This window comes from Salvelinus fontinalis, chromosome 7 (assembly GCF_029448725.1).
Source record: "Salvelinus fontinalis isolate EN_2023a chromosome 7, ASM2944872v1, whole genome shotgun sequence".
Classification (NCBI taxonomy): Eukaryota; Metazoa; Chordata; class Actinopteri; order Salmoniformes; family Salmonidae; genus Salvelinus; species Salvelinus fontinalis.
Window position 1 is genome coordinate 25204506 of NC_074671.1, and position 25180 is coordinate 25229685.

Below are 25180 nucleotides of genomic sequence, written 5' to 3' on the forward strand. Positions count from 1 at the left end.
TTAAACTCAGTTTTTCACAATTCCTGCCATTTAATCCGAGTAAAAAACTCCCTGTCTTAGGTCAGGTAGGATCACCACTTTATTTTACGAATGTGAAATGTCAGAATAATAGTAGAGAGAATGATTTATTTCAGCTTTTATTTCTTTCATCACATTCCCAGTGGGTCAGAAGTTTACATACACTCAATTAGTATTTGGTAGCATTGCCTTTAAATTGTTTAACTTGGACCAAACGTTTTGGGTAGCCTTCCACAAGATTCCCACAATAAGTTGGGTGAATTTTGGTCCATTCCTCCTGACAGAGCTGGTGTAACTGAGTCAGGTCTGTAGTCCTTGCTCGCACACGCTTTTTCCAGGTCTGCCCACAAATTATCTATAGGCTGGAGGTCAGGGCTTTGTGATGGCCACTCCAATACCTTAACTTTGTTGTCCTTAAGCCATTTTGCCACAACTTTGGAAGTATGCTTAGGGTCATTGTCCATTTGGAAGACCCATTTGCGACCAAGCTTTCACTTCCTGACTGATGTCTTGAGATGTTGCTTCAATACATCCACATAATTTTCTTGCCTTATGATGCCATCTATTTTGTGACTGCAAGTAGAAGTGCACCAACCCCTCCTGCAGCAAAGCACCCCCACAACATGATGCTTCCACCCCCGTGCTTCACGGTTGGGATGTTGTTCTTCGGCTTGCAAGCCTCCACCTTTTTCCTCCTTAATTTAACGATGGTCATCATGGCCAAACAGTTCTATTTTTGTTTCATCAGACCAGAGGACATTTCTCCAAAAAGTACGATCTTTGTCCCCATGTGCAGTTGCAAACCATAGTCTGGCTTTTTTATGGCGGTTTTGGAGCAGTGGCTTCTTCCTTGCTGAGCGGCCTTTCAGGTTATGTCGATATAGGACTTGTACTTTTGTACCTGTTTCCTCTAGCATCTTCACAAGGTCCTTTGCTGTTGTTCTGGGATTGATTTGCACTTTTCGCACCAAAGTACGTTCATCTCTAGGAGACAGAGCCTTCCTGAGCGGTATGACGGCTGCGTGGTCCCATGGTGTTTATACTTGCGTACTATTGTTTGTACAGATGAACGGGGTACCTTCACGCGTTTGGAAATTGCTCCCAAGGATGAACCAGACTTGTGGAAGTCTACAATTTTTTTTCCTGAGGTCTTGGCTGATTTTCTTTTGGTTTTCCAATGATGTCAAGCAAAGAGGCACTGAGTTTGAAGGTAGGCCCATGAAATACATCAACAGGTACACCTCCAATTGAGTCAAATGATGTCAATTAGCCTATCAGAAGCTTCTAAAGCCATGACATAATTTTCTGGAATTTTCCAAGCTTTTTAAAGGCACAGACAAGTTAGTGTATGTAAACTTCTGACCCACTGGAATTGTGATACAGTGAATTATAAGTGAAATAATCTGTCTGTAAACAATTGTTGGGAAAGTTACTTGTGTCATGCACAAAGTAGATGTCGTAACCGACTTGCCAAAACTATAGTTTGTTAATAAGAAATTTGTGGAGTGGTTGAAAAATGAGTTTTAATGACTCCAACCTAAGTGTGTATGTAAACTTCCGACTTCAACTTTAAATGACTAAAACCTGATATAAAGTATGTAGAAAAGATAATGGAGCAATATATTTTAAATTAGATCCTCTATGAGAACTATCAATCACCAAAATAAAAACGAAACATTCAGGGAGAAGAATGTCATGGCATTGATTTTGCTATAACGTTTGAGTCACTCAGAAAGCATAAGAACAAGCCATGGCAAAATGTGTAGAATTCCAGGAAATTAGCTTTAAAACTGAAAATGTTGTCGTCGGGTAAGAGGATGGCCGATAAAACCATGCCATTGGCCACGCCCACTACCAAGCCCCCACCTCTTTGCCACCGCTGCTGAAATAAATCCTAGGGGTAACACTGCAAGCAACACAGTGAAAATTGTGTAGGCTACCTGTATGTGTTTTTTATGCAGCGCTCTCATAAAAAGTCATAAAACTTTTGTTTTATTAACATTCCGAATGTCATTATCTATCCTTGTATTTAGCAAATTTTAGACAAAGTCTTTTAAAATACGCCTATTTGTTATTTTGATTAATGCTCTTGCAAGTAATCGAATACTAACATCCGTTCGGATATTCAAATAACCATGCCCATCCCTAACTTGGAGTCAAAGTAGCGATATAATATCGTCCCCTAATCACATGGTCATAAGGCATACAGATGACATACAGTACCATCCATGGCCATGCCGCCATTCTTCTAACTCATGTCATGGATCACTATACATCATGGCACATTAGCCGTCCTCCTCAAGCTCAGCTCATCCACATGTTGCTCCATCCCTCTCTCCATGGCTGAGGCTGGGCAGCAGGATGATGAATAGGTCCCCCTGGCACCTGTTCGGGGAGAAACGCTCTCGGAAGGCCCCTAAATCATCCAAAATCAACAGACTTGGGCTGCTATGGAGTGGAGGGGGGTTGAGAAGGCCCTGTGGATACAGAGCATGAGGACGTGTGTGTGTGCATACTCTAATCATACCATTTGTATACATGAACGTATACAAACACATGTCTTGAGGTGGGCTCTAGTCTGTGTGTGTGTGCGCGACTCACCCACAGCTCCCTAGCCTTCCCGCAGAGCAGCTGTACATTGACACCCAGGTGAGGTGAGCGATGCGGGCAGCACGATGCCCTGGCAGGCCCAACAACAGGATGTACTGTTCAGAACTGGTCCACGTCACCATGGATGTGTCCCAAATGGCAGCCCATAAGTCAGCCTCAGGACTACTGTACTGGCACTACAGAGGAATACCACTGACCAATGGCTATCAATCCACCTCTTTTTACCCATCCTCTTTCTCTCCGCCACTATGGATGCATCTCGAACAGCACCCTATTCACTATGTAGTGTACTACTTCTGACAAGAGTATTGTTTTATATGGGGAATAGGCTGCCATTTGTGACTCCGTCTTCGCCATATTCTCAGTTGGATAAATTGTGCAACCCCATAACAGGAAGCATTAGATCAGAGGAGGCACTCAAAGCTTTTAATGTAGCTTAATTTGATGCAAAATTTTCCCCTTTTTGGTTAATCGTGTAAATGTCAGTCCCTTTACCCCTCTCCAACCTTTTGTATTATAAACCTAGCTGTTTTTGGAACGTCCTTTGAGCAGCCGAATCTTTAACAGCTGTAAAAAATGGAGTTGGCGCAAATGTTCCACAACCTAAATGAAATGGGTTCCATTTTGTACCCTCAGAGCAGGATAGAGGGGAAACAAGAAGGGAGAATTAGATTTGTTCTAACAAAACGCATCAGTAACTCTGGACATTATATTAGAGGGTCCAGCTAGCCCTAGATTGATGGATGAAGGGAGAGCGGAAGAGAGGGAGGAAAGGAGATATGGAGGGAGTGTGGAGGTGTTGATTGGCCAACAGCACCAGTTACTGCTAATAATATTTTTTATTTAACTAGGCAAGTCAGTTAAGAACAAGTTCTTATTTGCTCTAACCACTAGGCTACCTGCCGCTTAAAGTAAAGTGTTGCCTAGATGTCTTAGTGACTTACTCCAATGGAATTACTGTTTATGAAGGATAGGATATGTTAATGATTATGCATCATGTAGCTGCATGGGAAACAAGCATTTCTCCACATACTTCCCTTTTAATATCAGAGACATCAGACTGACTTGTCAATGCTACTTTCTTGCCAATGCCTGCACTCCCTACTGTGTCTCCTACTGAAGCCATCTGGCATCAGAGGCTACGTCCCAAATGACTCCCTTTTCCCTATGGGCTCTGGTCAAAAGTACTGCCCTATATAGGGAATAGGGTTACCCTGCCCTACCTGAGAGACCGGTGGCGGGTGACACCAGAGGGCTGACAACCTAGGTGGGAGAGGCAGGTGTAGGGGACCCGATCGAGTGTCCGTGTCACCGCAGAGTGATCCACACAGAGGGGCTGAGTGATCAACAAGGCCCAGAGGGTGACACAAATCGCATAGAGAGATGGCTCCGATCAGGTGCTCCATGATTAACAGCAGTGTTTCCCCTAGCTCTACTTCCCCTACTTGTGATGGCAGTCCGCCTGACTATGTTGTCTAAAAGACTGGCTTGATGTGTCATTGTACTAGTTCACATTAAACTAATAGCAGGTTTCCACTGGGCAAGTCATGACATTTTCTCCCCCAATTTCATGATATTCATCTGGTAGTTACAGTCTCGTCCCATCACTGCAACTCCCATACGGACTCGGGAGAGGCAAAGGTCGAGAGCCATGCATCCTCCGAAACACGACCCCGCCAAGCCGCACCGCTTCTTGACACACTGCTCGCTTAACCCGGAAGCCAGCCGCACTGATGTGTCAGAGGAAACACCCTTATACCTGGCGCCCGAAGTCAGCGTGCGCCGCCCAGCCCGTCACGAGTCGCTAGAGCGCAATGGGACAAGGACATCCCGGCCTGCCAAACCCTTCTCTAACCCAGCCGCCTCATGGGTCTCCCGGTCGCGGCCGGCTGCGACACAGCCTGGGATCGAACCCGGGCCTGTAGTGACGCCTCAAGCTTTAGACCGCTGCGCCACTCAGGAGGCCAAGTCATAACATTGTTGTTATAAGTGGAATTAGACTTTGTGTGTGTGTGTGCCTCTCTTTCCAGTTAACCCTGTGGCCCTAGGGAAGCCATACAAAGAGGACTGCTCAGAGGCATCCAGCCAGGAGGAAGGTGTGTGTGAGTACCCCATCTCCAACCTACTTCACCCCCAAACCCTGTTCACCCTACACCCTACTCATTCCAACATGGTTAACCCCCTAACCCAGGTCAACCTGAAGCCCAATCCCCTCATCCCAACCCTGTTTACTCCCCAGTTCAGAGGCGGAATCTAGAAGAAGTGTATTCTGGGAGACTAAGAAGTTTTGACAGTTAGCCAACACCTTAACTGGTAGGAAGAGAAGTTAGAGTTGTTGATTTGAAGAAGGGTTGTTGTAGATACCTTTAGCATGGACTATTCCTCGCAGGGGTTTTCCTAAACTCCAGTTAAAAAGCGTGTTATGTGTTATGTCACGTAGCTCGCCAGCTAACCATGTGTGAACCAGAAATATAGGGCACTTATACTCCGTCACATCTCTGTTTTAGGTGTCTATTCATTCAGTTCAAACTGAGCAGGGGGAGGGGAAGGGAGGAATGCACAGGATTCTTTCTCTGGCTCGGCAGGGCAGGAGAGGAAGTCCTGTACTCCAGGACAGACAAGTAGCGCTATGTTGCTAACTTCTGTTTATTTTGGTCGGGTGCTCGGAAAGCCTGGGCTCTCTTTCTTTCTCTCTCTGACTATCTATCTCTGTCTCTCACCCTATTGCTCTTCTCTCTGTCGCTCTCCCTCTCTTACTCTCTCTTTCTCTTCCATCCCTTGCATTTCGAGGCTATATTTTGCCCGTTGTCCGTGCACTGGGCTCACAGGCTAATCACAGGCCACAGTGCATACACTCACTGCAGGCTTAGCTAAACCAATTAATGTCCTATTAGTTAAATAACTTATGTCATAAAGCATTACAACGTACCTCACTGAGGACAGCACAGAAAAACCTGTTGCTACTGACTGATAAATAAAGATGGAAATGAGTTTTGATGTGAACTGAAAAGTTGATTTTAAATCGGATTGTTCCTGTCAACTAAAGATGAATGAATAAATAAATGTCTCTACCCTTCAGATTTGGAGCCGTACGTTCAGGGGCACCGGAAGAAAGATGGCAGCAAGAGCCCCAGCCTTAAGTAAGCACCCTATTGTCTTAATGTAACAGACGTCACGTAGCCTGCTTAACAAGTACCGCTTTCCTCACACCGAGGCTCGAACCCAAGACCTCCACCTTGCAAACACACGTGACTGCTCACCTGAAGTGTTTTACCAGTCAAGAGTCAGATGTCTATCTCCCCACCTAATGAATAAGGTTTGGAATGAGGGTAGCGTAACCAAATCCTAGATCTGTGGTTAGGAGTGACTCCTCCTTCAAATGAGTAGCACCTACCACCCCAGTGCAGATCTACACAAGTGCCAATAGTTTTGTTTCTGATGAAAGACATGAAAATTATTCTCATTCCGCATTGCTTTTCCCAGCATTCCCAATGCCAAAAGTTCCCAGGGGGAGAGCAGTCGGAGGGGGCCCCACGGCTCGGAGCACAACGGCCTGACAGACTGGAGGAGGAAGAGCTGTACGCTCAAACCCAACCAAGACACCTCTGGGGGGCTGGGCCCAGAGCAGGTGAGACAGGCGGAAAACAAGGCTACATCCCAAATGGCACCCTATTCCCTTTATAGTGCACTACTTTTGACCAAAAAACAATGAATTTACAGTTAACGCTAAGCAATTGAGGCATTGTTATTCAGATAGTTTTGTATCATTGTTTACAATGTATGAACATACAGTACATTCTGATTGGTTGTTTTTGTTGTTGATTTTGAAAATGGCTCCTTGGGAAAATTGACTGACAACACTGGGTTACACAGACTAAGGAGTTAATTTAGACCAGGCAGACATGTTACATTTCAAGATGGCTGACACATTGCGCCACTGCTCCACTTTAGCCTGTAGTGTCAGTGACCAAATTAGGGCTGATGCTCCGTATAAGCAACATAAGCGTGTGTGAGAGCATCTTTGCGTGTGTAAGTGTGTACCACACACAATCAACTCTTCACCCACCACAACCGTGTGGCATGGGCCAGGGGACTATTCTCTTGGCCTAGTGAGATCAATCAAGAGTATGTTTGCAATCAACTGACCCAGCACATTCTTTCCACAGCGCTTCTCAAAGGAACCTATACAATGGGGGCTTGTCCATTCAGGAATCATTACACACAGGGCCCCAAAGAATAAAAACGCCTTCCCCTTCACAGTTATTGACATAGTATAGATAGGATTACTTTGCTCACTGCCCTAGCATTGATGTTTTTCATTGAATGCCAGACATGTTACATTCTCTCTGTAGGGAGAATGCCAGCCTGCATACTGATTTATGCTCCCAAAACGTTTTGTTAAAACGTTTTTACTACCTATGTGGCACAATTTCCCTCCTAGGCTCTATCCAGAACCGTAGGCCACAATCTCCGTGGCATCGGGAATCACATTTATTATTTATAAGATCTTATCATGTCAATAGGGTAGTAACATCATGAGTTGGGATTATGGTTTATTGTTTAGCTAGCTAGCTGCATGTCTTAACAAAAGACTCCTATGCAAGTATCCATTTCAATAGAAATGTTGATAGACGTAACGTTAGCTGGTAAATTCGCTCTGGCTATCTACTCCGATTTCAGACCACTGGTAAGATAGTCTAGCTAGCTACATTTTCAGATATTACACGTTTCTAATTTTTACATAGTCTTTTTGTTTCATGTTAAAGTGTACTGTTAGCTAGCAAGCTAACGTTAGATGACTGGCAGGCTTGCTAGCTAACGTTACTTGTATGATCTTATTATTCGTATCGCAGAGCCATTTGCTTTGCTTGTTATAGCCAAATGTTAGCTAGCTAACATCGAACCTGGTTGGTTAGATACCTGCAGATTCATGCAGGGTAGTAATGTCATGAGTCGTGATTATGTTTCATTGTTTAACTAGCTAGCTACACGTCTTAACAAAATACTAATTTTAATAGAATAGCACTGCGACAACTGTTAGTCAGTTAGCTTGGATGCTTAACTGCTGTTGCTCGGATCAACCCTTAAAGAGATTGGTGGAGTTAAAGCGTAAGAGGGTGTGAATGATGCTGAATGGGAAGAAGAGCTCTCCAGTAGGTACCAAAACATTCAAAGGCAATTCAAAGTGAGGTTACAAGTTTATCAACTTTCAAAGCAGAATTACTTTCCCATTGTTCCTCAAATGCAGTGGATGATATACCATTTTGTAGCTCTGTGTCTCTGCTTTTATCCAATGGGCTCCCGAGTGGCGCAGCGGTCTAAGGCACTGTATCTCAGTGCAAGAGTCACTACAGTCCCTGGTTCGAATCCAGGCTGTATCACATCCGGCCATGATTGGGATTCCCATAGGGCTGCACACAATTGGTAGCGTCTTTCATGTTTAGCCGGGGTAGGCCGTCATTGTAAATAAGAATTTGTTCTTAACTGACTTGCCTAGTTAAATTAATAAAAAAATATTTCAAATGTTGCTTCTTGAATCAAGGCGATCGGTCACATATACCTGTGTGGGTATGTATGTGTGTGTGTAGACATGTTTAACTATACTTTTGGGGACCAGAAGTCCCCACAAGAATAGTAAATAAACAAATATTTGACCAACTGGGGACATTTTGTTAGTCCCCACAAGGTCAAATGCTATTTCTAGGGGATTTAGTGTTAGTTTTAGGGTTAGCAGCTAGTGTTAGGTTTAAGTTTTCGGTTTAAGGTTATGGTACGGGTTAAGTTTATGGTTTAGAGAAAATGGGATTTAGTATGGGACTGAATTGTGTGTCCCCACAAGGTTAGTTATACAAGGGTGTGTGTGTGTGTGTGTGTGTGCGCTCCAAGGTCACTGCCCTCAGCAGCAATAATAACATGTCTAGCTCAGCAGCAATAGGATTGCTATCAGCGTTAGCCAGGGTGAAGCGCTGTGCCCTTTGACCCCTCCCACTATAGCTCTGGGTCGGTGTCCAGCACCGCCTCATTCATGTGGCCCTCATCATGTGACAGGGGTTGTGTAACAGGCAGCAGCACTATGGCATTCCTGCTCTGGCACATGGTATAGTTGGAGCTATAGGTTTTAAAGACACAGTCTAGATTTCTTTTCTCCTGTGGTTGTATGAGGAATATAACATGATATACCAACCCCCCTCCTTGAGAGCTAACTGAGTGTGCAGGCTTGTATCATTGAATGTTCCGTTGTCTGAATATATGTTTTTGCTCTGTCTGCAGCATCAGGACAGTGAAAAGAGGAGCAGCCACCCTGCCACCAAGAGCAAGCCACGAGCACTGGGACCAGACAGGTGATCACTATTCCCTATGTAGTGCATTATTTATGCCCAGGTCCCATAGGGCTCTGGTCAAAAGTAGTGCTCTATATAGGGAAAAGGGTGCCATTTGGGATGCATCCTATATCAATATTCAAACCTGACTTACAGTTGAATCTGCTCATAATCTATCATCGCAAGACAGTCAGTCACATTCACTCGCCTTCTAAAAGGGTCCTAACATTGACTGACATTTAAGAGACTTCCCTATTCAGACATACTGCCTCAACACTGAGCCGGCTGACCATACATACAGTTGCTACGTTGTGATAAGTGCTGAGCACGCACTGAGCACTCAGACAAACATGGCCATGACAAGTACGACAGGCTCGGGAAACGAATGCTAAAACAGTGTGACTGAGTTCAGGAACCCCCACCATGGGGCCTGACAGAGAAGGCATAGCATTTTGCTAGCTAGCATGCTAACAGCTGAGCCAGAGATGGTTTAATATGTAAGCTGTTTTCCTTTTTTGTCACAGTTCTGGTCTGCATAAGGGGTGGTTGCCAAGCACCCAGGCAGACAACTGCTACAGGCGCTTTTGAGAACTAGTAGAGACTTCAAATAGAGGAGTTTTCCCCCCTATCTACTTATTAGAAACATTTCTATTTGGGCTATAGGGTTTAGCATTGCGCTAGCTAGCATTCTAGAAACAGAGCTGTCTCCTCCTGCTACCAACTAATGTGACAAGCCACAGGCCTCAATTTCTCTTATCTTCCCTCCTTTATCTTTTGTGACTAACCGCTCGCCTGTCTCTCTCTCCTCCAGGGAAAAGGGGAAGAAAGGAGAAGGAAGAGCTGCCTACTTGACGAACGGGAGCATAGTGCCACTGGCTTCTCAGCGAACGCAACAATCGACAGGGAAAGGTGGGAATCGTCTTCTTCCTGTCCCAGTCGACTCTGAAATGTTATCAAATGCTATTTGGAGAAAAAAGATTATTGTGTTTTTGTTTTCTGGGTGAAATGGAGGCTTGTAGTAACTTAATTTTACCAACAGAAAGCAGTGTTGTACAAGTTTATTGGGCATAGCTTTTTAGTCTTTTGAGCTGCTTATTTGAATGCCTTAGCACACTTATGCCTTCACATGTTTTATTTGATCTAAATCAAAGGATATTTAATTAAATGTAGTGTCATTAATGTTCAGGTTGTGTGTGTCCAGACGGTCATCTAGTCGGAGGCTCCAGTCAGGACGTGTACGGAGACACCTCGTCTGAGAGCTACAGCTCCCCCTCCAGCCCCCAGCACGATGGACCAGAGAGCCTGGACAGCGAGGATGAGAAGGACAAAGGTGACACGCACTCACACACACACCATTATTAGAGTTTGTGCTTGTTTAGGTTTTTGGACAGGAGCACTAAGACCTCTCTCTCACGCGCTCTCTCTCTCTCTCTCTCTCTCTCTCTCTCTCTCTCTCTCTCTCTCTCTCTCTCTCTCTCTCTCTCTCTCATACAGATAGTCACTCAGACGACTCTAGCAGCCAGGGTAGAGCGGACGACTTCTTCCCCTGCCAGGAGGTTGCAGTAGGGGGCTTGCCCACCATCCACCCCCTGGCCTCTGTCAAGCCTGCTGGGGAGCCCCTTTGCCCCGAGACCATCCCCAACTTTCCCCCCATCACCTTTATGCAACCCCTGCCATACATACTGCCCAACGGAGCACTGCCCGCCAATGCCTCTCTGCCAGTCCTGCCTCCTCCTCAGGTGGCAGCGGCCCTGGTAGACAACAAGGTTGTAGGAGGACTGATCATGCAGGTGCCCCTGGTCCTCCGAGAGCCCATGCCCACCCCAGTGCCAGTTCCTGTGCCAGGGGACACAGAAAAGAGGGATGCCCTTGCTGCAGTGCCTGTGCTGCTTCCAGGGTTTGGCTCCCCCACCCTGGGCTTGCACCCCCCTGGCAGCCCTGCCCTGCAGCCCCTAATCCAGCGCTTCAAAACAGCCCCTCATAAGGCAACTGTCACTTCAGAGGGTGTCACCGCCTCCTCTGCCCACCACCCCCCGGTTGGAGCCATCAGCGTCATCGCCCCCGGCCCACCCTACGCCTCACCCCTGCAGCCAGCCTACCCCGACCCTGCCGCCAACCCCCTAACCCCCTCTGTACCCCTAGGGGAGCCTAGCATCCCTTATGCCAAGCACCCGGGCATGGCTCTTCCCTCAGGCCTGCCCTCTCCATACACCATGCCCCCCATCCCCACCTCCATCATGGCAACGCTGGGGACAGGGGTAGCCGGAGTAGGGGTAGTGCCCACAGCTGGACAGGTTCAGGCGGTGGTGCCCCCATCAGTGCCCACCCACAACCCCGGTCCTGTGCCCAGCCCCAGCCCTGCCCTCACCCACAGCACGGCACAGAGCGACTCCACCTCCTACATCAACAGCACCAGCTGTGCCAGTAACCTCGTCGCCCAGAAACAAGCGCAACCACCACAACAACAACAGCAGCAACAACAGCAGCAGCAGCAGGCGACTCCCCAGCAACAGCCCATGTGCTGCGGGGCATGCGGTTGCCGGGGAGGCTGCGGCACCAGCAACAACAGCCACACAGCGCCTTCATTCTTCTTCCCCCACCAGATGCCGCCGCGGCAGGTGTTCGGTGTGCCGCCCATCTTCCAGCTGACGTCCCTGTGCAACAGCAGCTACCTCAGCCAGCCTCCCCCCCAGAGCAACGGCCAGGCCCAGCTACCCTTCTTCCCATCCACCCCGGTCCCCTTCGCCAGCCAGACCCTGCTGCATACGCACCCCCACTCCCACTCTGACCACCTACTGGGCACACAGCAAGGCTACAGCCTCCAGCAGATGGCACCCTACAACCGCTTCTACCCGCACATGTACCCCTCCAGTGTCGGCATGGTGCCCGGGGCGGGAGGCGGAGGTGCATTGGGGGTAGCAGTCGGCGTCAACAAGAAGAACGCCAATGTTTCGTGCTACAACTGTGGGGTCAGTGGCCACTACGCACAGGACTGCATACAGCCCTCCATTGACTCGACACAGCAAGGTAATAACGCCACCGCCAGGGGCAGGGTGGAGCGGGGAGGGGCGGCCGCTGGCCTCTTCGGACGGCCCCCTCCGCCCCCCCTGCAATACTTCCCTCCCAAGTAGAGGTCAGCCCTCAGGACTGACCCCCCCACCCCTCTCGATCTCTCTCTTACACACCAGTAACCTACACCCACCCACACAGAGGGCACCCTTGATCAAGCTTGGGAAGGCACACCTTTGCAGTAACCTTCCCCACCCCCTACCCCCCAAAAACAGACTATTAGCCACCTTCATTTCCATTTTCAGGACTTATTTAGAGCCAGGAGCTGCTGTAAAGGGCTCTCTCATCTCAGGAGACCTGTGGACATTTCTCTCAAACTCTCAAACTTTGTCTTAGCAGGGCAAAGACAAAACACAGCAGAACAGTTAAAAATGAAAAACACAGACCAAATGACATGACACACATGTCACGCAGAGGATACGATTAGGTGCAGGTTGGGAATTTGTAGACATCTCAGTGGAACCTTGTCTTTTTGCTTACTTTCTCTGAGTTTACTTTTATCGTTTCCCGTTTCTTATTTGTTCAACTGACGCCCACCTCTCTGTTTTTCAGGTGGCTTTCGGCTGAAGTACGCCGCCTCCCATTCTTCCGAAGCACTAGACAACGCCGACTGAAGATGTCTTCTCGTTCCGCCACCTTGTTTGTTACGAGCGGTCAAAGAGACCCCTCCATTTCAAGAGAGCATCACTTGATGTTTCCCTGTCATTAACCAGGTTTCCATCCAACCTTTTTATGCGAGTAAAGTACATGTCGGATAAAAAATGTAATGACAGGCCTGATGGAAACAGAAAATGTGTCGGTAAGCTTTCCGAATGTCGACAAAACAAACTGCGCTAGACAAGGTGGGATCTTTTTGTGTCGGTAAAATGCGATGGAAACGCCTTTATGTGCAAATATTGATATAATAACCATCATATTGAAGTAAACTTGGAGTCACGCTATGATATGGTGTGGTCCTCCCACTATGACTCGGGGAAACCATGCAGTTTATTAGGCTACAGATGAAATAACTTATGATGGGTGGTGAAACTCCACGGTGATCTTGATGCTCGTTTCCAATAAATGTCAAGGGTCAGATTCTGGTGACATGAATATCGATGCTTGACTGCCGTTTAACAAATAAAAAGATTCTCGCTCTTATCCATAATAATCTCTTCATGTAGACTAGCCTACCCGCACTGTATCTGCGAGCTGTTGGCTAGAGCACACGTGCCAAGACCGGAGTAGTCACATTTTCTATTTAACGCAACAGTTTGTGACAAAACTATCAGTAGAGTTGAAAACACGATGGAAACACATTGAACTTTAGATTTATATTTGGTACATGAAAACTTAAGTGAAAAAGTTCAATTTGTGTGTACTGCGTCATCATGCACTGATGTGGAAACACACTTCTGGTGGGAAAACGTGCTTATTTTCTTTACGCAGATTTTTGAATATTCGCTTGAATATATGTCGACAATTTGATTGAAAATTTAGCTATTCTCATTTTTAGTTTGACCTTTTTAACGAGCATGTGCGAAGAGGGTCCTAAGTACTTGTGCCTGAGACATCACCAACGTCCCCATCACAGCTGAGGGTGAAGCTGTCTCGTTTCCAGAGACGCATACCCCCCCCCTTCACCAATCCCCCAGTGGCTTTTGGTATTTTGCACTGAAGACTGGCACAAGACAGCAGCTCATGTTTACTAACTTATTTCTTATATTATTAGAAAACATTTTTAAAAAGACACCATGTGTACGGGAGCTTCGTAAAATTATTTTGTTCTCAGAATACATGGGGATCCTGCGTGATCTCGATTAGAGTTTCATATACTTTGTCTTTTATAACGGTAAATTTATACCTCCTTATTGTTATTCGACTAGGATTTTTATTGTTTAACTGTACAGCTACAAAAGATGAATGCAAACCAACAAAAAAGTAAATGTAAAAAAAAAATGATAATTTTTCTCTTTTTCGCTGCAGTGTTTTTGAATGTACATGTTTAATTTCTTAATGTTAAGGAATCTGGCAGTATCGGGGGGAAATTCTTAAAGCATTTGCCACTTGATATAATGTGAAACGCATATTAAGACGTTCTTAATCATCATGTCTGTCATGTAGAAGTTAAATGCTGCTGTGTTTTTATTTTTGGTAACATGCACTATAGCTACCAGGAATTCTGAAGTCTCTCAAGTGCACTGAAACAGTCCTAAATCAAACCTAGAGACAGATGTTATTGCAGCAGTGAAGCTCTATACCTTGCTACACTGCTGTCCCTCCATCCAGTATTCTCTTGGAAATGTTGCACTGCAGAGTCGAGCCACAAGGTGGTGCCATGTGAAGCATCAGTGGTTAGGAGGGATAATACTATCATTGATAACTCTGAAAATTACTTTTTTTCTTTAGCCATTTCTACAAGACTGGTGGCAAAGGCAGATGTCATGTAGCCTACCTAGACAGTCAATATGTGTATTCTTCCTTCAATGCTGCAGTGAGATCTAACTGTAAGGCATGTTGTTTGTACATTGGTAAATGTACTCAAATTGATGCACATACACACTATAAATTGATGTTTTCATGTGGAGTATGAAAATGAAAAGTGTGAACACTAATGGAAGTGTCTGACTGGAGTTGATTGGATATCAGGATTGGTAGCCTTCCAGGGATTGACATTAAGGGTTGCCATATTGCCTGGGGAAAGTGAACAGATCAGTCAAGCTAGTTGAGCCTGCTCTGGGGTTGCCCCATAGGGCTGGTTATTTTTGTTGTACGTGTGTGTGTGTGAAAACAACCAAACTGCAAAGAATTCCAGTAGCCAAAATCTGATCTTTCCAATTCTTCCCCATTGTCTGTCTTTCACTTATTAAACAATGTATTTCTGTTGGGCAAGTTGAGCCTTCTCTGAGAATTTATTTTTAACTGATGTACGAAATAGAATAATTATTCCAAAATAGAAAGAATTCAATCAATCTTTCTGATTCCTATGTGTAGGTGAAATGCAGGCAATATGTGGCACTTACTTACTGCCTGTAAATAGACCATTTGCATTTTCGGGCAAGTGAGCATAATCTTTGGGCAACCAAAAAATACTCCCGACTTGCCCGATGGGGAAAGTGCGTTTCATGCTTCAATGTCAATCCCTGGCCTTCTCAGACAGCATATCCCTTGAGATAATTGTCAATCATTTAGAGCTCTTTCAAGTCTGTTTAAGCTTTGTGGTCTACACATTAAAATTACATATAGGCATATTACACATACAGTACACACTTGTTTGTTTATATGAGAAGTTATGTCCATTTTTATGAATAGTCACACTTAGTACTGTTTGTCTCCAAACATTTTGTGAAAGCTTTCCACCAAACGGTGAAGTACTCTAAATCTCTTCTGCTTGATTTGATGTAAGCAGAGATCTTACAATTACTTAAAATAGTGAGGCAAACTTGGACATGAACACAGGAAAGAAAATGTGTGGACCACTTTACATTAATCGGCTGGATGATTTGAAGAACCATGTGAGCTCGGAAGACAATTGTACATATGAACCTGCCAGTTGTACATGTTGAACATATATGGTTAAAAATGCTGGACTGTAGAGGGTACACTCACTGTTACCTTAAGGTGTATGTTTACTGTATTCTTTGATATCTACATTTTAGTGTACTGGAAAGGTCAAATATATTTCTAGAACGAATTTGGATTTTATGCAAATTGTTGATCTGTTATCCTGGAATTAACAGCAATAAATACAAAATGCCCCAACATTCTTGTTTATTTGTCTGTTGTAATTAGGTCCTACACGGCTTTTATGTAGTTTGTTTGTACTTTGAACTTCATAGTACAGTACAGTTTTATCCACTTGAATTGCCGTAGTAGTCAGCTGATGCGGAAGAGTGCGGAATGCGGAAGAGCACTTTTACAGCCCACCACAGCCATAAAGTCAGAATTAGCTATATTGTAAAAAATCGTGAAAACAAAAATGTTATTTTTGGTATTCATTTAAGGTCTGACATAAGGGTATCAAGTGTGGTTATCGTTAGGGTTAGGTTTAAAATCAGTTTTTAAGAAGAGAAATTGTAGAAATAGGTGGGGTTAATGACTGGCTGTGGTAACTAGTGACTACCCCCCCCCCACACACACACAGGGCGTGTCTGTCTTTGTAAATTACATATTTCAGATGGTTAGCTGAAACTTGTCTGTAAACCACCCACTGAAGTCACCTGGCTGTAGAGAGAAAGAGAACTACCTGACATTGACAAATAACCATTGATTGGTGAGTAGCTGCGATACAATATTTTATCAATCTAAAGGCATTGACTCATTTATTGTTAACCCTGTTGCCATTTGCCATTCTGATAAACGGATTTGCAGGTTGTTTGCGATTACTATACTTTTTTAATTGGTGATCCTTATTTAGCATAATAACTGCTGTTGGTTTGGCTATCACCATAAATGTAACATCAAAGAGGACAGGACATTGATCATTCTAATCAATGTAGCTAGCTAACTAGATAGCTGATTAATCTTGCCTGGCTAGTGGCAACTCAAACTCCTTAAACCAGCCCTAAGTAATGATGTATGATGTACTGTTATGTTGACTCTACGCGCAGTCCCCGAGCTTATATTCACTCCGCGGCCGGGTTGAATAAAGACAAAACCTTAGCCTACCTTATAAAATCCATAAATGTATAATTATTGTGCAATTTATATCTACTGGCGTAAGAGCAAATTTATGCTTGGTCGGAGACTCGGTATGGAGGGTGTGACGCTTGACGAGACAGGCAGAGGCCAAATTTTATTGAACGCGGATGGGTCTTTGCGTGTCAAATAAGCTTGTTGACCAATCAGGACCTGAATATGACTGCCCGTCACATACTTTAACGCGTCATTAATTTACGTAGTTATTACACATTGATTACACTATCACTCGTATTTCATATGTTCCCAACGATTCATCGCTACGTATGCTATGATGCTGGTAAAGTTGTCTCGCTCACCTACAGTGCTGGTCATTAAAAAAAACTAGCTAGCTCATGGATGCAAACAATGTTCTTCCCAAAAAACATAGCAAAACGACGATCTGTTTCAGTAGCTATAGTTAGCTACCCAACTATAGCTAGGTTTCATCATCTAAAATAACCCTCATTTATAAAAAATTTAAATTGTTATTTGATGAATGATGGTCGGACCCATCTATGTGAAGCTAGCCACAATACGAATTAGCCACAATAGAATAGTGGGCTTTGCGTTTAGCCTTCAAAATAAAAGTATGTAATTGACAGTGATGCAAATGAATACAAATAGTAGAATTATGCCATAATTGAATAGTTCATGCTAAGTGAAATTACACTGGATGTATTATACTTTAGAATTGCATTGGGGTCATACTTATTTCACTGTACTCGGTGACACCCAGAGAACATTAGCGTCGTCATTTTCTCCCCAATCCTTAAATGTCTTTGCTCTGTAAAAGAAGCAGATTAGAGAACTTTGCCTGTCGATTTATGACATTCTGGTGAGCAAAGGTTTCGTTTTCTAGGGCAACAAATAGGCTATTAATCTAATGACCAAAATAAGATGCAAGTATATAATAATAATAATAGACAAGTTGACTAACAAATAGCCTACCAAAATGTTGAAAATTATAAGCAGAAACATATCTAACTCAGACAACAACAAAAATGCATCCCCTGTCAAGAAATCGTTCCGGGGTCTGACTGTAGCCAACAGCCCATTTTCTATAAACTGGTTAGGGTCGGTTGTGGGCCTCAGATTTTCACTTTATCAAATACTGTCTGTACAAAACATTAGGAACACCTGCTCTTTCCATAACACTAACCAGATGAATTCAGGTGAAAGCTATGATCTCTTATTGATGTCACCTGTTCAATCCACTTTAAATCAGTGAGGATGAAGGGGAGGCAGGTTGAAGGATTTGTATGCCTTGATACAATTGAGACCTGGACTGTGTATGTGTGCCATTCAGAGGGTGGATGGGCAAGACAAAAGATTTAAGTGCCTTTGAACGGGGTGTGGTAGTAGGTGCCAGGCCCACCGGTTTGAGTGTGTCAAGAACTGCAACGCTGCTGGGTTTTTCATGTTCAACAGTTTCCTGTGTGTATCAAGAATGGTCCACCGCCCAAAGGGCATCCAACCAACTTGACACTGTGGGAAGCATTGGAGTCAACATGGGCCAGCATCCCTGTGGAACTCTTGACACCTTGTTGTCCATGCCCCAATGAATTGAGGCTGTTCTGAGGGGAAAAGGGGGGTGCAAGTCCATATTAAGTGTTCCTATTGTTTTGTACACTGTGTGTAGTCGGGCGGTTGCGGATGGGTTATTAGCAATTGCGGGCGAACAAAACAACTGACCCGCACACCACTGATGTACATACTCATTCAAGATTTAATCAGGCTGTAATACACAAGTAATTGTTAATAGAGTATGTTTAAATGTAACTTTATTCAACATTCTGGCTTGTAAGGTACATTTACAAAATGTTGCAGGCATTAGTTTCAGGCTGTATATACCAATTAATTGTGTATTATACAGCCTGATTAATCAGACTGCTAGCTAGACTACATTAATTCTATGTTCTTTAGCCTACTTTTTCTTTCGCATCAGCCCAAGATGGCTCTCGCGATAATTGGATGTCATTGTATATAGGCTACTGTATTTGACTGCTCTGTTACAATTAAGTTTCAAACCCAGTGCCCACGGACACTAACTTCTTAACCTTTCTTCCAAAGCTCTGCCAGCCTGCCTTTCCCACCTGTTACAATGGCATCAGTGTCTGTGGCCAACACCAATTTCTCTCTGGAGCTGTTCAAGAAGATCACAGAGCACAACAAAACAGGCAATGTCTTCTACTCCCCTCTCAGCATCTGCTCTGCCCTGGCCATGGTGTCCCTGGGAGCCAGAGGTAACACTGCTACCCAGATGTCAGAGGTGAATCAGTGTAAACCATTTTTGGGGATCCCGTCCATCCAAAAACACATACACTCAAACATAATCATCTTACTCTCACACATTCATCTCTTATCCAACTATACTTCTGTTGATTAGCCTGATTAGTATGCACGGACAGCACAATGGTACCAGAATGAATACAGATATATTTCATAAAATAGTTTGCTGGACTAGTCACTATCGACAAAGGTTGGATAATGTAGCCTTTACTTTTTGTCATTATCCTATCTAATGTAAACTTGGCTAGATCAAGGCTAGATTGGCTAGATTGGATTTTTTATGTAGTCACATGCACATGGCAATTTATTTCACGTTGCAATTCTCCACCTAAATTGACTATAGCTTCTCCCTTAACCCCTGTGAAAAACCTTTCCAGTGTTTCTGAGATGAATAGGAAAGGGTGTGGCTGACAAATGGGTAGCCTGTCCATGACGATTCACAGAAGGCTTCCTTTTAGTCAGCAGATTAGGCTTTATTTGAGTACAGCCCTACTGTTACTGTGGCAACATGGAGAGCAATAAAGTAATCCTTCTTATCAGTCTCTCGGTTCCCATTATCTGTGTACAGCTAGTAGACATGTAGGTGCCAGATAAGAGTTTATGTTGTCTTGGGATTTTTTTCTTTATTGCACCTTTATTTAACCAGGTTTGGCCAATTGAGAACAAGTTCTCATTTACAACTGTGACCTGGCCAAGATAAAGCAAAGCAGTGCGACAACAGTTACACATGGAATAAACAAACGTACAGTCAATAATCAGGGGGCGAGGCCCTGATAGTCTACTCTTATGTATTATCTAAACTAAGTCTAATTTGTACAACCTCCATTTAGCTGTCAGCCAGAATATTTATTATAATAGCCATGGAATGTATTGTCCAATGTGAAAAAGCCTTTCTGCATGATACTGAACATGTAGGTCGTGATGAAATAGCAGCAATGTAGAGTTGAAGTCATAAAAAGGGCGAGTCTAGGGTACACAAGGGTGGGACAAGAATGCATACCTTCCTATTGAGCAATCTGACTTGCCTAGTTAAATAAAGGATATAAAAAATTGAGCAATCTTCACAGAACAAATATGATAGGGGTGGTCTCAATTTCTTTACCTGTTAAGGACTCAACGGCCTTAATTTACCGCCCTACATTAAGTTTTGAAGGATTATTTCTGGAACCTACGCAGCTCGCCAGCCACACGCACACGCACAATGTTATATTCCACCCACTTCCCACATCTATGCTGTTCAAAAATGATAACCAATTGTCATACTGACGTCCACTAGGTCCTCTGCTTTGTCAAAGCAGACAAATCTAAAAAGGCTGACCCAGGACTACTCCAGCAAGTACAAAAGCCCCAGCTTCCGCTGGCTCTGAAGGTGCTAATATAAGTATATAATAAGGAATGGGTAACCCAGGGGGTTCAAGGAGAGCTTGCTGCCAGATAACATTGGGCTGTTGGTGAGGTAGCCATTTGGTGGGAACAAGGTACTACTATTGGTGTGGGGCAGGGCTCTTCAACCCTGTTCCTGGAGCGCTACTCTCTAGTAGGTTTTCGCTCTATCCCGAGATGTATCTAACTTGATTACGCTTATCTTTCGTTGAAGCGAAAACCTACAGCACATAGCTCTCCAGGAAAAAGTTTGGATAGCCTTGTTGTGGGGTCTGTGTTTTCTGGCGTCTATGTGGTTTATTTACAGTACATTTGTGAAGGGATATAAGCCCCATACACAAATCATTTTATAGCCTATGTACACAATGTAGTAGTCACATTTGGGACTTGAGGGAACACAAGCATATTCTTTCTTTTCTTTTATCTATATTTTTTCATAACCCTTGATAAGCTGCCGTCTGAAAACGGAAATATAAACAGGAAAGTCTGGTCACACTCACACACATACAAAGAATTCCTTAACCACTTTGCGAGCAACATGAACGTAATCTGTGCTGGTCATGTCCAACCACCAAATGTCAAAACGACAAGTTATGCTGTTTGGATGCATTTCAATGTTGACACTTTTTCCTGAAAACATTTCTTTATTTGGTGATGTGGTGGATGAATACAGTAAACAATGGCGGGTTTGTTTGCTAGCCGAAAAACGTACGAGTCGTGTTTCGGCTAGGGGTTTGCATGTCATGGATGCCACAGGAAGGTGCTACCACAATGTCACATTTTGTAAATGTTATTTTTTTTAAATCCTGTCTGCAGTCCCTGCACCTCCACAAAGCTACGGATAACGTCCATGTCGGCTTCAACAAACTCATGAGTGAACTGAACAAGAAGGGAGCCCCGTACGCACTGAGCCTGGCCAATCGCCTGTACGGCGAGCAGTCTTACCAGTTTGTTCAGGTAAAGCCCTATTGTTTACACAGTAGGTGGAGAAAGTGTGTGTAAGATTTAGATATTTTTGCTCAATCTGAATTGACACTAATGAATCACAGTGTGTTAGGTTAAAGGTCATTATGCATTTCATTACACGTTGGAACATAGCCTTATGACGAAGAGAGTAGTCAACAAAAAGATAATGGATAGAATATCCTGCAAAATGCTATCATTATACTGTACATCATTGTAGACTAGACACTATTTTAGGTACTTAGGGTTTGATAAAGCAAGGATATTGACTGTGTTGATTTTTGTGTCTCTGGTAAATGTGACAGACTTTCCTCGGCGACACCAAGAAGCACTACAATGCCGAGCTGGAGGCTGTGGACTTCAAGTCCAATGCGGAGACTGCCAGACAGAACATTAACGCCTGGGTGGAGAAGCAGACCGCAGGTGATCAGATGCCGCAAGCTGTCTCCATGTGCACAATAGTATTAATATTCTCAAATTCGGTGTAAAAATCAAAGGGACTGGATTGAGGATGAATTGATCATACATTTTGTTCATATGGATTTAAAATCCATTATGTGTCCATGATGTATCTGTTTGTTATGTAACTACACCTTATTACAATGTTACCATCACCTCTGTAATTTCTATGGCCTCTGTATTTTGTAGAGAAAATCAAGAACCTATTGGCGGAGGGGGTTGTCGACCAACTGACCAGACTAGTGTTGGTGAACGCCATCTACTTCAAGGGCAACTGGGAGAAGAAGTTCAAAGAGAGCAGCACCAGCGATGCCCTGTTCAAATTGAACAAGGTAGTGTTTACCCAACCGGCTTAACATGTAGAACGAATTCCCGACAAGATCTGAGGAGTGGCTTTTTATTCATTTTTCTCTGATGTGTCCGTTTGTGCAATGAATGTGTAGTTACACCACTTTAGAGTAGCGCTTCTAAAGAAAAGATCTGATTTCCACTGAACTGTTGCTGTAGTCGGTTCCAGTCATCCCTTCTGAGTCTTTTGTGAGAGTAATGTTCTAGCTTGCTTCACTTTCATGAGTAACGGTGAGTAACCTTTGCTACAATGGTGAAAATGCCTTGTAGTCACAAATTACACACAAGAAGGCAACTGTTAACAAAATAGTGGGTGACTCCCTACCTTCCTTTCATTGACTACAGAATGAGAGTAAGCCAGTGAAAATGATGCATCAAAAGGCCAAGTTCCCCCTGACCTTCATCCCAGAGGCCAACTGCCAGATTCTGGAGCTACCCTACGTAGGGAATGAACTGAGCATGCTCATCATGCTACCTAATGAGATTGAGGATGACACCAATGGTCTGAAGAAGGTAGGACTCACTTACTCACTTACATTCAATGAGATGGGTTTTGTGGCCAACACAATACACATGGAGTATAAAGTTAACTTGAATTAGAAAGCTAGTTATAGGGTTAGCTCACACCGAAATAAGTCATTGTCATACTTTAGATGTGCCAATGTATTGACTTTGTCTCCCCCCCCCCCCCCCCCCACCACCACACACACACACACACACAACGCAGCTAGAGAAGGAGCTGACTTACAAGAACCTTGTGGAGTGGACCAGGCCTGACATGATGGACACGGTGGAGGTTCAGGTGGGCCTGCCCAAGTTCAAGCTGGAGGAGAGCCTGGACCTGAAGGACTTGCTTGTCAGCATGGGCATGACGGACGCCTTCGACCACTCCAAAAGCGACTTCTCGGGCATGTCGCCCGTCAACGACCTGGTGCTGTCCAAGGTGATTCACAAGGCCTTCGTGGAGGTCAACGAGGAGGGAACGGAGGCAGCGGGCGCCACGGCCGCCATCATGATGATGCGCTGTGCCATGAGGACGCCCACATTTGTCGCCGACCACCCCTTCCTCTTCTTCATCCGCCACAACCCCACCCAGAGCGTTCTGTTCTACGGTCGCTACTGCTCCCCTTAGGGGCTATATAGGAAATGGAACATGCCATGTGGAGGGAGGAAGGGCTTTTTAATAGTATATACTGCAGCAGCTACATCAATATCCCATCTGTGTGCTTGATTATATGCTTTGATGTCAATGCCTTACCAAAGAATTGAAGAGTCAAGTGTATTTGTGATGAAATTAGGTTTGAGGAATTTAATGAATTTCTTACTGGCCTGATGTTACGAACAACACATTTTGCCTTATCATGATGTTTCTCTACTTTCCACCTACTTCAACACACTGAAGTGCAATTATCCTCAAACATTTTTATTTTGTGTTCTGATAATGAACTCTCCTAGTCTTCTGATGTGCTCACGACTCTTTTTAACCTACTGTTCATGTGGTAAGCTATACTGGTGTTTTCTTTTCAAATTAAGCAACTATATGAAAGTTTACAGGAAATAAAGATATGATAAGTGTGTGGGTGTGTGTCATTTCCTGTGTGCGCACATGCACGGGTGTCTTAACCAATGATGTATATAAACCCTGGATTGCCGATGCTATGTATTGGCCAAGGAGAGGCTTTGAAGCCACTGGTCAGCCATATTGTCACTCCCCAGAAGAAACAGTCTTCTAGGAATGAATGGAATTCTAAAGCATTTCAATTCAATGTTTAGAGGACAAAATTACATTTATTTAAGTATTTTTGTTGTAGTGGGGACAGTAACTAATTTCAAAAAAATTATACATTTTTGTATGTTTAGCTCACATTTTAAAAGTAGGAATGAAGGTGTCTGTAATATAATACATGTGGCAAAAACAAATGTATACATTAAATGCATTTTTATATCTTCCAAAATATGTTTTACAACGGTGGGGGAGTGGCATCAAAACAGCCCCCCCTGTGTCAGTTATCTCTGTATCCCACACATACAATTATCTGTAAGGTCCCTCAGTCGAGCAATGAATTTCAAACACAGATTTAACCACAAAGACCTGGGAGGTTTTCCAATGCCTCGCAAAGAAGGGCACCTATTGATGAAAAAATGTAAAAAGCTAACACTGAATACCCCTTTGAGCATGGTGAAGTTATTCATTAAACTTTGGATGGTGTATCAATACACCCAGTCACTACAAAGATACAGGCGTCCTTCCTAACTCCGTTGCCGGAGAGGAAGGAAACCACTCAGGGATTTCACCATGAGGCCAACGGTGATTTAAAACCATTACAGAGTTTAATGGCTGTGATAGGAGAAAACAGGAACGATCAACAACGCAGTTACTCCACAATACTTACCTAATTGACAGAGTGAAAAGGAAGCTTGTACAGAATACAAATATTTCAAAACATGCATCCTGTTTGCAACATGGCGCTAAAGTAATACTGCAAAAAATGTGGCAAAGCAATACACTTTTTGTCCTGAATACAAAGTATTATGTGTTGTATTTGCCCCAAACATTACTGAGTACCACTCTGCATATTTTCATGGTATTTAGTTTAGTTTATTAGGATCCCCATTAGCTACTGAACATGCAGCCGCTAGTCTTCCTGGGGTCCACATAAAACGTACAAATATATGACAAAGTACAGAACAGTAATACAGATAAGCTTGTAATTGTTAAGGACTGAGGAGTTGTTCAGGATAAAAAATGGAATGGAGCCAAGCATAGACAGAATTCCATATGTTAGGTTTGTAGACCCCCCAGTGGGAATGAGATTTTTGGAAAGAGTGGTGGCGTGGTTTTCTCTCCGGAACGGGGCGCCGCTCAAATCGGTGATTAGTGGGGTAGGATTGAGTGTAGTGAATCAAATAAAATAAAAATATTCCTGGTGTTTGTGACACCCGCCGTTTGGTGAGACATAGACGGGGTGGCAATGGCAAGAATGAGAATACCCTCTGTCTTGTTAAGCTTTGACACAGAGTTTCTAGCTTATAAAGTCATATTAGGTTATATTTGCTATACT

The 25180-nt window shown here is 43.9% G+C and overlaps 2 protein-coding genes across 9 annotated transcripts in view; both read left to right on the forward strand.

Annotated features, from left to right (window-relative positions):
• The window catches only part of LOC129859267 (zinc finger CCHC domain-containing protein 2-like), a 68369-nt gene extending 52611 nt beyond the window's left edge, over window positions 1–15758 (forward strand). For 4 of the 7 annotated variants that reach the window (XM_055928815.1, XM_055928816.1, XM_055928819.1 and 1 more), the window contains 8 exons: window positions 4659–4730; window positions 5708–5768; window positions 6112–6256; window positions 8899–8969; window positions 9760–9857; window positions 10135–10278; window positions 10443–11975; window positions 12570–15758. In XM_055928815.1, the coding sequence (XP_055784790.1) occupies window positions 4659–4730; window positions 5708–5768; window positions 6112–6256; window positions 8899–8969; window positions 9760–9857; window positions 10135–10278; window positions 10443–11975; window positions 12570–12631 (2186 nt within the window). In that variant the 3' untranslated portion in view covers window positions 12632–15758. The remainder of the gene's footprint in view (window positions 1–4658; window positions 4731–5707; window positions 5769–6111; window positions 6257–8898; window positions 8970–9759; window positions 9858–10134; window positions 10279–10442; window positions 11976–12569) is intronic. The other 3 variants (XM_055928818.1, XM_055928822.1, XM_055928817.1) reach the window with 2 other exon arrangements.
• Window positions 15759–15887: 129 nt separating this feature from the next.
• Window positions 15888–23695, forward strand: LOC129859268 (leukocyte elastase inhibitor-like). Of its 2 annotated transcripts, XM_055928824.1 has the most exons (8): window positions 15888–16269; window positions 18747–18945; window positions 20242–20334; window positions 21165–21305; window positions 21617–21734; window positions 21960–22102; window positions 22464–22631; window positions 22846–23695. In XM_055928824.1, exons 2-8 carry the CDS (start codon window positions 18778–18780, stop codon window positions 23248–23250), a joined length of 1236 nt encoding a protein of 411 aa, XP_055784799.1. In that variant the 5' UTR covers window positions 15888–16269; window positions 18747–18777; the 3' UTR covers window positions 23251–23695. The 2 variants fall into 2 exon arrangements, with proteins under 2 accessions (XP_055784799.1, XP_055784798.1); XM_055928823.1 differs by lacking the exon at window positions 20242–20334 and having other exon boundaries at window positions 15892–16269.
• The last annotated feature ends 1485 nt before the right edge of the window (window positions 23696–25180 follow it).